Raw genomic sequence first — 12538 nt, 5'->3', positions numbered from 1 at the left:
TATATTGTTTTAGGAAACTTGAACAAGATAATAAGCTGACTGTGAGGGGCCCTGTTGAATGTACTGATGTGTGCTCACTTGAAAAATCTTGTCTGGTGCTTTACCTTCTATGTAAGAATCAGTGAATGGGCTGAAATGTAAACATCTCATGAGAAGCATGTTCCGTGAGAACAGGGATCTTTTCCGTTTATCTACCAGTAGATTCCCAGCACCAGGGTGGACAGAGTTTCCTTACTAGCTCATTATTATGCATATTTCAGAAAACAGGCAAAATGTTCATCTCTTCATGAGTTGTTCTGGGTGGAAACCACTTGAGAAGAGCAGTGCTCGCTGAGATCTCCCTGCCTAGCAAAGGGAGGGCTCCGCCGCTCCCTCCCGCACTCTGGCTTTGCATGCTCTCTGGTCCTGTTTCTTCCTTAGGGGAGTGGCCGGTCTCACCTGTGTCATGGACTTTGCGGGGGGAGGGCTCTTGACAGAGCTAAAATTTCAGATGTTAAATCCCTGAGTACTGAGAGACCACTGTAATAATTAGAACATAGAATTAAACATATACTACATGTCATGTAATTTGTACTGTTTGCTTTGATTTTATTAGGTAAAAAAGCTCCCGTTTTATTTAATAAAGAAATGATCGAGTCCATGAAGGAAGGGTCAGTTGTTGTGGATTTAGCTGCTGAGGCTGGCGGAAACTTTGAAACCACCAAGCCGGGAGAACTTTATGTTCATAAGGTAGAGCAAAAAGCATCCTCTGTCTGTGACCCGATCCCCACAGCTTCGGTGATGTGTGAGAGACTGTTTATTCCTTTAAGTCTGTAGAGAAACGATGGCCGGGAATTTTCTAAGATTAAAAATAGGCACATTTAAAGCTTCTACTGAAATATGTATTTGTTTGTGAGGATATGTATGTATTTATAAAGATGCATGATTTCAAAAGTCAGCCTTGAACTCTGACTGAGAATTGTCCTAGAAAGACGGTGAGCTTTCAGTAATAGGCCTCCCTGACTGTATTTTTGTTTATTTAGGGAGTTACTCACATAGGCTACACAGACCTTCCCAGCCGAATGGCCACTCAGGCCAGTACCCTGTATTCCAACAACATCACCAAGCTCCTGAAGGCCATCAGCCCCGATAAAGATAATTTTTATTTTGAAGTGAAAGATGACTTTGACTTTGGTACAATGGGCCATGTCATTAGAGGGACTGTAGTGATGAAGGTGAGTAAAGAGATCTGCTCCTTCTTATGGTCATAATACATTTGTTCTAGAATTTCTGTTCATGGAAGAGTCCTGTTTTGTAATCATATATTCTAGTAAAGTACTGATGTGCTGGGTTTTTGCCAATAAAAATTGTTTAAAACAGTAGAATAATTTAAAGAAAAATATCACTGACTTATATACACGCATGACTTACCTGAAATATGCAGTGCTTTGGAAAAACAGAAACAAAAAACCAAAAACCCCAACACTGAATAAAATAAAAATTAAACGTTCCCCTACCTATCTGCATTTAGGTTTGATTTGTATTCTTCCTTATATGTTCCATACACATACTAATTATACATCTATGTGTATATGCAAAGTACAAACATTATATATTAATGTACACATTATATAGTTATATAAATGATAAGTTATAAATTACATGAATTTATATATTTGTTTAAATTATTTTTAGAAGAACATTTTCCCCCCAGAATTTTAGCTATTGTCTGTGTTGGTCTCAACGCTGGATTGACTTAAAAAATGGTATTTTTCTAATTTCTGTTAGGATGGCGAAGTGATTTTCCCCGCTCCCACACCGAAAAATATTCCTCAAGGTGCCCCAGTTAAACAGAAGACAGTGGCTGAGCTAGAGGCTGAAAAAGCAGCCGCTGTTACACCCTTCAGGAAGACGATGACGTCAGCTTCTGTGTATACAGCAGGTGAAGATCCCATTTCTTAGGAATTAGTGCTGATTCTCTGAATTTTGTGAGCATGTATTGTCAAAATGAGTAAATGAAATGCCGTTGTCCTTCTCTGGATTCCATCAGGACTCGGGCCTGTTAGAGGCGATTTTTCAGATACAGGTCACTTGTCCCACCTCTGTGGACGTGGAGGTGGCGTGGGCTGCCCACCCCCAGGGATATAGGCCCTGGGCTAGTTACTGGAATGCATGCGTGTGAAATAATACCCAGGCTGTTAATACTTTCCTTTTATAGAGAACATTGAAGATGTAATTGTTAATATTTTTATTTATGTCAAATAGAATGGGTAGTAGCGTATGTCAGATTGTGTTGGTGTTAAGTGCGTATCGATGTGGTTACTTATTTATTTATTTATTTTTGTGGTTTATAAAACTTCACTTGTGATTATCTGCACCATTGGGTCAGACTGGGGAACCAAATGTTTGCGTTGAAGAATAAACCCCCCAAGTTACTCACTTAGTAAAAAAAATTCAATTTAAAAATTTTTATCTCTTTCTTTACAATTTTTTTCTTTTCTTTTCTTTTTTTTTTGGTGAGGGAGGTAATTAGGTTTGTTTGTTTGTTTATTTATTTATTCTTAGAGGAGGTACTGGGTATTGAACCCAAGACCTCATGCATGCCACGCATGTGCTCTAACCACTTGAGCTATACCCTCCCCACCTCTTTCTTAACGATTTAACATAGATTCTTTGTTTTTAAATTTATCTTCATGAAGACACTAAATTATTGTAAAATAGTATAAGTATTCATTCTGGCTATGAATTGTTAGAGTTTGATATATGGATATTTGGTTTTAAAATGGTTTCTCTTTCATAGAATGAATTAAAAATGTTTAGATCTGCTTAGAGCCAAAAATAAAAACAAACTAAAGCAAACTATAAAGAATTAAGAACCAGCACCAGGTGCACAGAATTTTTGTGGCCTCAGCATTCTCCAAATTCCCATGTGAGTCCAGATGTTTTAAAGCTAAGTATGTAACTCTCCTTGGAGAAAGAGCAAATCTCAGCAAAATGATGGCAAAGGCCTCTGGTTGTGAACACTGTGAGTAGATGGAGAAGTGTCCCGATTTGCACTTACTGTTGTGTTGTACATGGGCAGTATTGTCAGCAGGGGTGCACATTTCCATTTCTCTCTGAGGTTCCTAAGGAAATACAGCAAGACATATACGATGGTTTGCAGGTTCCTCTTATGTTTATTAGGTCAAGATTTATTGCATTTTAATAGATAGGACTATGGCATATTCCAGTGAATAAAAGGATGGCTTTATATTTATTTTACTTTACCTTAAACTCCCTCCTTTAAAATAAAGCCAGGTATTTTTCTTATGTATGTGTTGGGCATCTATTTGAATAGGACTTTTCAAAGAATGTGATTTGCTTTCTTCCCTTTTCTTTCTTTCTTTCTTTTTTGTTTTTCTCTGCCTTTCTCTTCTTTTTCCTGTTATACAGACTAGAGATAGCATATTTGGCGTTATTAAATGTATTATAGAAAAGACATTAGCTTATTAAATAGTTATTAAGAAAACCTTCAGATGTGTGATATCTACCTTAGATGCCCAACACAGTGGATTGCAGATTATGATAATTAGTGCTTCTTGACTAATGTGGGCATTGAATGAGTGCTAGGTAGTGTGCTAAACACTTCACATGCCTTGGCTCATTTATTCCTTATAAGAATTCTATGAAGTGGGCATATTATTATTTCCTTTATCCAGATGAAGACAGAAAGGGTTAATAATTTTACAGATGAGGTTACTGGAGCACAGAGAGGTTAAGTAATTTTGCCCGAGATCACACAGCTAACAAGCAGAAGAGTCAAGATTTGAACCAGGCAGTCTGGCTTAAGAAAACTTGTCCTTAATGATAACTCTGCACAGCTTCTCCAATGTTTAACTGGAACACAAAACAATATTCTATCTAATTCTCCCTCCAGATGGTTAATAGTCCATCCATTGGAACCCTGGAAATCTTATATGTGGGTAGGAAAACAAAAATTAAATTACAGTCTTACTGAAAGGTTTAAAGTAAAATTAATGTCATTTGCTAATGTTCCAGCTGTGCCACTTATAAAGAAATAGTTTATATCAAGGGAAAAAAGTATCTTATTCAGGAAAGTAAAAGTCCAGCTCCCAGGTCACCCAATATCATTTGGTTTTCACTGACCATTAGGTAACCCTTTCTTCTGTTACGGAACAACCGTCCACATGTTTGCTGTTAGGAAAGGCGATAATTAAAGATGTATGTTCAGAGCTGACTGTTCATATTCTGCACATTCTTAATTTGTACTTTTTTTCCCCCTTTTCTTTGTAAAATCCTGTTTGCTGACTTGGTGTTGAGGCTGGAGCTGACTGCCCTGGCCAGCAGTCCAGTCCAGATTCAGGAGCAATTGCAAAACTTCTGTCCCGGGTGGGTGGAAGCCATATGTTTTGGGGAGGTGCTGGAGTGAATGAAATCCTTCCTACTCTTTTAAAATCCCTCTTCCTCAGCCAAATCTGAGTGACATGAAATTGGCTTCACAAAAGCCTCTGTCTCATAAAGGTTGTGTCTTGCCCAAGTAGAAAATGCTTTGGTAGATCCTTTATAGGCATACAATTCTGGAATAAAAACACTTGTATAAACACATGTGGCATTGCCAATGAAAGTTAAAACAGGGAAGAGCACAAGTTACACAGAGTAAGATGTATAAATTGTTATTAATGTGACTCATAAATTTTGCTAGATGTTTACAATTTATTTTGGGGGGTGGTGATCAGGAAGTTGAATTTTGTTCACAATACCTTTAATCCCATTTCGCCACCCCCTTCCCAATCATGAAATCTGAAAAAAAAAAAACTCATTATTGGCAAGGGTGTGGAATTTAATAGCATTGACTATCCCACATGTTTGTTTGTGTGTGGGTGTGTGTGCTTTTAATCTTCCTGAGATAATTGGATGTGAGCTCACACTGTGTCCTCTCTTTCTCTAGGCCTCACTGGGATGCTGGGGTTGGGCCTTGCGGCTCCCAATTTAGCCTTTTCCCAGATGGTGACCACTTTCGGCTTGGCTGGCATTGTGGGCTACCACACCGTCTGGGGAGTGACCCCCGCTCTCCACTCACCACTGATGTCTGTCACTAATGCAATCTCAGGTTTGTTCCTGTTCTCATTTTCCATCCCCTTAGGTCTGCAGGGGCTTATTCAACTCTAGGAGCACTTCCAACGAGGTGTCTGAAGTCTGTGTTTTCCAGCTGTAGGGCTTGGCATCTGAGGTGGAGGTTGTGGTGCCTCGGGCTCCTACATGGTGCAGGGGTGGGGTTGGAAGTAGGAGGCCAAGGGGGTGTGTCAGGCCTTTGGGCTGCTCCCATTTCAAGCATTGCAGGGCCACTCTTACTTCTTTTAAGTTATGATTTCCTTCAAAGAAAGGATTTATCTGATAAAGTGTGGAAGCCAGCGTTTCACAGTAGCAGCATGGTCTGGGCGGCAGTAAACACAGGTCTTCTCAAGACTGTTCTCTCTGGCCCCCAGTGATGGCTCAGATCTGAGGAGTGAAACCCACATTGGACAGGTGTGGGAGCTGCCCTGGCTCGGAAGCCTCATGGCCCCAGTGGGCATGTCTTGCCATAGGCATAGCTTCCAGGATCTCTGCAGGGAACAGGTCCAATTCCAAGAAGTACTAGACTCAGGAAAGCCGAAAGCCAGGGCTTTCATCATCATATGTTTATAGTTCATGCATAGTTTTTTCCAGTTCAGATGCAGTTTATCCCCTGGAGGTCCCTTTTCAGCATAAGTAATGTTGTCTGATAACATTACTGGTTTATATCAATCAGGGGAGCAGAGCTAGAAAGGTAAAGGTGGAAGCCTTAAGCAAAAGGAGCAAATGTGTTGTTAAACCTTTGTCCATGAAAGAGTTCAGTGAGAACGGCATGCGAGAATATTCTCCTCTGTGATGCATGTGCGTGCGAGGTCTCTTGGCTATGGCGTTTGGTTTGCCGGTGTCACTATGGCTGTTCACCACGTTGATGCTTTCTTCCCAGGGTTGACTGCAGTTGGTGGATTGGTGCTGATGGGAGGGCATCTGTATCCTTCCACAACTCCTCAGGGCCTGGCTGCTCTTGCTACATTCATATCCTCAATCAATATTGCAGGTACGAGGACCATGAAAGAACCCAGGGTGCTATTTTTTTAATGGTGACCGTGAGAAGTGAATATAAGTCAAACAGACATTCACAGAGTCAAAATAGACATTTTGATTTTAAGAGTTTTATCATGCCTTTAAAAAATGTTTCGCTCAGATGACAGTTGTTCTCTGTGAAGGGAAATCAGTTACTTTGCCCATGTGTAACTTTTAGAAACTAGTTGATAAAAGAACACCCCTCCCCCTCAGTGCCCCAAAACAAACAAATAAAATGATGTCTTGCTGCATGTTAACTGGAAAGTTATTGAATGCATAGTTATGCATTAAGCTGACTTAGAGCTATCACCATAACATCTCTGAATGAGTATAACTTTAGATAAAATTTCAGCCTTTTACCTCATCCTGGCCTGTGTTCCTGAAAACTGAAAGCCCAGCACATCTCTTGTGTATGAAACTCATTCGATGCTATTTTGTAGCTAAAAATTATTTACCATGTGCAGCAAACCTGGTGCCTGTTAATAGGGTATTTTTTTCTTTTTTCATTTATTATAGCGTTTAACAAACACAGTAACCTATTGGAAAAAAATACTGGCCTTTGATCACTTGCATTCCCAAGTTGCTTGAATGGCTATTTACTTTTAGTCACGCAGAAATAGTTGGTTCTGCATTCTGATAGCAAGTTTTCTTCCTGAATGTATTTAGGTTTCCTCCCCTTCAGTGGAACTGGCTTGAATAATAGAATAACTTCTAATTTTGAGGTTCTAAAGTGTTACTTAAAATTATATTTATTCCTAGATGATAAAGATATGCTTAAAATAGAAAAATTATATACACATAGTATGTATATATATAAAATTATATATAATTGTGTATATATATGAAAGTATATATAACTTTAAAAAATTATATTGCTCAATGAGGTAACTCTTTTTGTTTTATATTTATTTGGATAAGGTGGCTTTCTGGTGACTCAGAGAATGCTGGACATGTTCAAGCGTCCCACAGATCCCCCAGAATACAATTACCTGTATCTGCTCCCTGCTGGTACCTTTGTTGGAGGATATTTAGCTGCCCTCTACAGTGGTTATAACATTGAACAAGTAAGAGACTCTCTTAAAAGCTTTTATTTTTTGGCACTGTGTCTTCTTCCCAGTTAGACTTGACATTACCATTATCAAAATTCAAATTCTGTCAAGCAAATACAACAATAACTCTCGAAACATCTTGGTCAAATAAAGCATTCTCATCGTCTAAGAATCAGGACCCAGAATTCTAGAGACAGGTTAGCCTGCTAACTCTGCACATGTGGGTTTATCTGCTTGTCCCTAAGCTTTACCACATGTAAGAAGCGCCAAGAAGATTCTTGGTACTCCTTTTATGTACCTGGCTGGATTGTTGTACTGATACAATGAAAGAATCAGTAAAAATTGGAAACTTTTCATTATTAAATACTATCAGTCCTTTTCCTACTTACTTCTTCCCCTATGAAGCCAGATGTTATGGCCAGTATATTAAAAAATGATAATTCAAAAATGAATGCTGTATAGGAAAATAGAAATAATCAAGTTGAACTCTGAAAGTTCCATGTCTAAACATAACAGAGACCCAACTTTGTTCTGAACTCAGTCATATCTTTCTTTAAAATGACTGTCACTAAATTACAACCTCTCTGACATCTGAAAAATCATGTTTCCCTTGGTTTCTGCTGATTCCCAACATGTATTTGCTTAATGAACACAGTCTTTTTTGAAAGGGTTAGATCAGTGAGTCAGGGAGACCCATGTCTGCATCCTAGATTTGCTGTTTACCGATCATTGACCTTGGGAAAATTCTGTAGCCTTTTTAAGCTTTGGTTTTCTCTTTCGTGAAATGAGGGTGATGATTCTTTGCTCGTGTGGCTCTCATGAGACTGAGTTACAACATAAGTAAAATATACGGCGTGGTCCCTGGCACTTACAACCACAAGGGTTGGCTCTTTTATAGCATTTGTTTAAGTCTAGATCCCATAATAACTCTGTTTAAATTTAGGTAATTTTATAAGCATTTGTACATACTATCAAATCCAGAAGGAACCAATTTACTTAAATGGTATAATTGCAAGTACAATGTAAATGATTGAATATGTTACTATCCCCTATGGATAGGAAAATATATAGATATATTGAAAGAAGAGCTCACTTTGGTCCTTCTGTTGTCTAAATTTAAAATTGTCCTTGGACTGAAGGTTCTGATAATCTTTCTCTCTCTCTTCCCTTTACTTTGAAAAGATCATGTACCTGGGCTCCGGCCTATGCTGTGTTGGCGCACTGGCCGGGCTTTCCACCCAGGGAACTGCGCGTCTTGGCAATGCACTGGGCATGATTGGGGTGGCTGGAGGCCTGGCAGCCACTCTTGGAGGCCTAAAACCGGACCCAGAATTGTTAGCTCAGATGTCTGGAGCAATGGCTTTGGGTGGTACCATTGGTAAGCACTTTTGGGTTTCTGCCTTTATGTGAACCAATGCCCTTTGAACACCTGAAGGCAATTAGGCTCAGAGATTAAAAAAAAATTTTTTTTAATTGAACTATAGTCAGTTTACAATGTTGTGTCAATTTCTGGTGCACAGCATCATAGTTCAGTCATACATATACATACATATATCCGTTTTCATATTCTTTTCAGGCTCAGAGATTTAAGAGTGCTTTGTCAGGAGTAAGAACTTTTAGTTGTACTTCAGTTTCTAAGTATATATACTTCTGTTTGAGGCCCGTATTGATGAAAGAATTTAGTTGCCTTAATGGAAGTTGCTTCAGTAAATACTATTTTGGTAAAAAGTCATCGTAGTTGGTATAACTTTCATTCACATACAAATGTTTTTCAACATTGAGTAAGTACATCAACTCTGTCAAAAGAGCAGGCTGTAAAATGCCTTGTACTCAGTCCTGGTTTTCCATTACTGACTGTCCAGTTAGCTGATAATAGAACGAGGGATTGGGACTCTTGTGTGTACTGTCTATAGGCTCATCTTTCAGTCTGCTGGGAATAAGTTATAGTAGAAGATTCTGCTTCAGAGACCTGTTAAAACCTTGAAAAACGTCCCGTGCCAGCAGAAAAACCACCGTTTAATCTTATTCAGTGCTTGTTAAAAAAAACTTCAAGAAGTTTTTGAGCTGGTTATTAAACACAGCCATTGTCAAAAATTAAATTATATAAACTTAAAAAATTATATTAGAAACAAAGAGTATAATACTAAAAACTCATGACTTTCTAATGAATTCACTAGGTTTTATTATTTACGCTTTTGAGGTTATCCATGTGTCTTGAGTCTGTGTGGTAGAGACACTGTGTAATGGTGGGTGGGCTTCTGTATGTCTCTTCTGGAATCCATATTTGATGCCATCACACTGGTGGCTTGAGATCAGCCATGGCAGTTGTATTTATACCATGGAAATCAACAAATGCTACAAATCTGGGTTTCATTTATTGTTTTTTGGTTGTCCAATCTAAGAAAGTGATGAGGATAATGTGTAATAATGCAGCTTAAACTTAAAAGTGTGTTATACTGTGGAATAAATAACCATTATATTATGACTAGGACAACAGTTTGAGCAAATATTCTTCCAGGACTTGGAAACTATTATCAGATTCAGTGAAGTTGCCACTTACATGATTGACAATGAGTGAAGTTCTCATGTGCCTCTTATGTTTCACTCTGGTCTTACTTGTTAAAGTAAACAAAAATCTCAACCAGCAATTCATGTAGGAACTATACCCATTCATCAGTTGCAAACACTAGGTTGGCTGCAGATACCAGAGTTTGGCAAAAATCATTGAAGTCTTTCGAAGCATTCTGGGAAAGTCAATTGGCTTTATGAAACTTACAATAGAGTATTGTATATTTTATTATTATTATTTTACATTTTTATGTATTTATTTTTCTTTGTGGTGCAGAAGCTAATAAGGTTTTTATTTATTTATTTTAATGGAGGTACTGGGGATTGAACCCAGGACCTTGTGCATGCTAGGCATGCACTCTACCACTGAGCTATACCCTCCCCGTATTTTATTATTTTTTGAAAATTGTGTGCTGCATACCTTTTTATCAGTAAAAACTCATGTGTATAGAACACAAACTTATGGCTACCAAAGGGGAAAGGGAAGGGGGAGGGATAAATTGGGAGTTAAGGATTAGTAGGTAAAAGCTACTAGATACAGAATAAACAACAAGGTCCTACTGTACAGCACAGGCAACTATATTCAATAGCTTGTAATAACCTATAATGAAAAAGAATATGTATATATATGTATAACTGAATCACTATGCTGTATGCCAGAAACTAACACAACGTTGTAAATCAACTATACTTCAATAAAAACAAACAAACAAAAAAACAGAGACATGCCCTACCTTCCCCTCCACCAAATAAAAACTCATGTATGTATTTATATACACAAATTTTTGTCCTGAGGAGCTGATGGTTAAGTATTTACCAGCACGACATTAGCTTTACGTCTCCTTTCATCCTTACCCAGGAAGGCTGGGCATGCTTTCTTAGAATTCCCTAGAAAGGCACCTGAAGGAAAATGAGCTTGTGCTGCAGGTTCATGGCAGGAAAACCTTCAGATATCATTGTTGCAAATATTCTGAGCCCCACTCCTATGTCACCCACCTGCAGCCAGGAAACTCCTTCAGAGTCTCCTTCCTGATTTGGTTGTTTACTACTCAAATACTTACATTTTGTTACCTTTGGACTGGGCTCCATCCACACATCTAAAACCTAGGTTGTCTTCACAGACCAGCTGTTTCTTGTGTGCTCAGAGGTGAATGCTGGCTGATAGAGAAGAGAGCCGGGTTATTCATGAGTGGGGAGACTGTCAGGGGTTTAATGGGAGCCTTAAAGTGTTCTGAAGAAACATTAGTCCGGGGGAGTGTTGGAAGTTTGTAAGGGGAAGAGTTGTGTGTTGATGCTATGTGTTTGGGTTCTTTGGAGCTGTGCCTTGCTTAGGTGTGTGGGAACCTGCTCTTTGAAGGGGTATTTAAGCCGCTGTTCTTACCCAAATAGTCCCTGTAAGAGAATATTTTGCTAGGAAGCAGTTAAATACTTAACTAATGACAATGTTGGAGATCCTTAAGTGTGGTCTTTTTTAAAACTGGGGTATAATTGACACATAAGGTTAGTTTCAGATGCACAGCATAATGATTTGACTTTTATATATAAATATATTGTGAAATGATCACCACAATAAGTCTAGTTAACATCCGTCACCCCACAGAGTTACAAGGTTTTTTCCTGTAATGAGAACTTTTGAGATCTACCTTCTTAACTTTCAAACATGCAATATAGTATTACTAGCTGTGGTCACCACACTGTACCTGACATCCCCAGGACCTATTCATTTTATAACTGTAAGTTTGTACCTTCGCCTTCACCCATTTGACCACCCCGCTGGCAACCAACCACCAGTCTGTTCTCTGTGACTGTGAGCTTCGTTTTTTTTTTTTACCTTTTTTTTTTTAAGACTTCACGCGTAAGTGAGATCATACAGTCTTTGTCTTTCTCTGTCTGCCTTATTTCACTTAGCATAATGCCCGTAAGGTCCAGTCATGTTACCACACGTGGCAACATTTCCCTCCTTTTTATGGCTGGGTAGTATTCATGTGGTCTTTCTTGTGGTCACTTCTCAAGGGTCTGTTGAGCTCTGAGTTCTCTTTGACTTCCGTTTCCCAACAGGGCTGACAATCGCGAAGCGCATCCAGATTTCTGATTTGCCTCAGCTGGTTGCTGCTTTCCACAGTTTGGTGGGCTTGGCGGCTGTGCTGACCTGCATAGCGGAGTACATTGTAGAGTATCCTCACTTTGCTACGGATGCAGCGGCTAATCTCACCAAGATCGTGGCCTACCTTGGTACTTACATCGGTGGTGTCACGTTTAGTGGGTCTCTTGTTGCCTATGGAAAATTGCAGGGTAAGTGATTCAGTATAATATAGAGGTAAATATCTATTATTTAGGGCGTTTACGGGTCCATTTCAATTTCAGGAAAGAGCTTAATTATTAGGACCTGTTAGGTGAAGAGTATTGGTATGGCCCTGAGAAGTACTATTAAAGTTTTTTTTTTTCCTCTATAGAGGTGGCTTCCCTTTATTGAGCCTTACAGACCTCACAGAGCTTTGAGGCCATGACTTCTCCAGACAGCTCGTGGAGGAAAGTAGTGCACGGAAGTGTGCATCGAGGGACTAGTTGATGCTGATAATACATACGAACAAAATAGCATCGTCGTGATCTTTGGTTAGAGATACCTGTGTAGCGTTCACAGAAATGGACTTCATACGTTTTCCAGCATAGAGAGAGGTTTACTGAAGTTTGTGTGATTAGGGTCCCCTACTTACTTTGAAAACAAATACACATTTTAGGGGTCTAGCATGGCAGCTGTCACTGCTGCTGAAGGCAGTCGTGAAAACAGAAGTGGAGGGAAAGAAAAGTCA

The 12538-nt window shown here is 39.0% G+C and overlaps 1 protein-coding gene across 5 annotated transcripts in view; it reads left to right on the top strand.

Moving 5' to 3' along the window:
- NNT (nicotinamide nucleotide transhydrogenase) overlaps positions 1 to 12538 on the top strand; it is an 89406-nt gene that overhangs the window by 46804 nt on the left and 30064 nt on the right. For all 5 annotated transcript variants that reach the window (XM_072958734.1, XM_031676185.2, XM_031676190.2 and 2 more), the window contains 8 exons: positions 596 to 729; positions 1023 to 1214; positions 1768 to 1921; positions 4928 to 5089; positions 5975 to 6085; positions 7030 to 7175; positions 8343 to 8538; positions 11787 to 12020. In XM_072958734.1, the coding sequence (XP_072814835.1) occupies positions 596 to 729; positions 1023 to 1214; positions 1768 to 1921; positions 4928 to 5089; positions 5975 to 6085; positions 7030 to 7175; positions 8343 to 8538; positions 11787 to 12020 (1329 nt within the window). The remainder of the gene's footprint in view (positions 1 to 595; positions 730 to 1022; positions 1215 to 1767; positions 1922 to 4927; positions 5090 to 5974; positions 6086 to 7029; positions 7176 to 8342; positions 8539 to 11786; positions 12021 to 12538) is intronic.

The sequence above is a fragment of the Vicugna pacos genome, chromosome 3, assembly GCF_048564905.1.
Source record: "Vicugna pacos chromosome 3, VicPac4, whole genome shotgun sequence".
NCBI classification, from domain to species: Eukaryota; Metazoa; Chordata; class Mammalia; order Artiodactyla; family Camelidae; genus Vicugna; species Vicugna pacos.
This window is presented reverse-complemented; position numbering and strand designations above follow the sequence as displayed.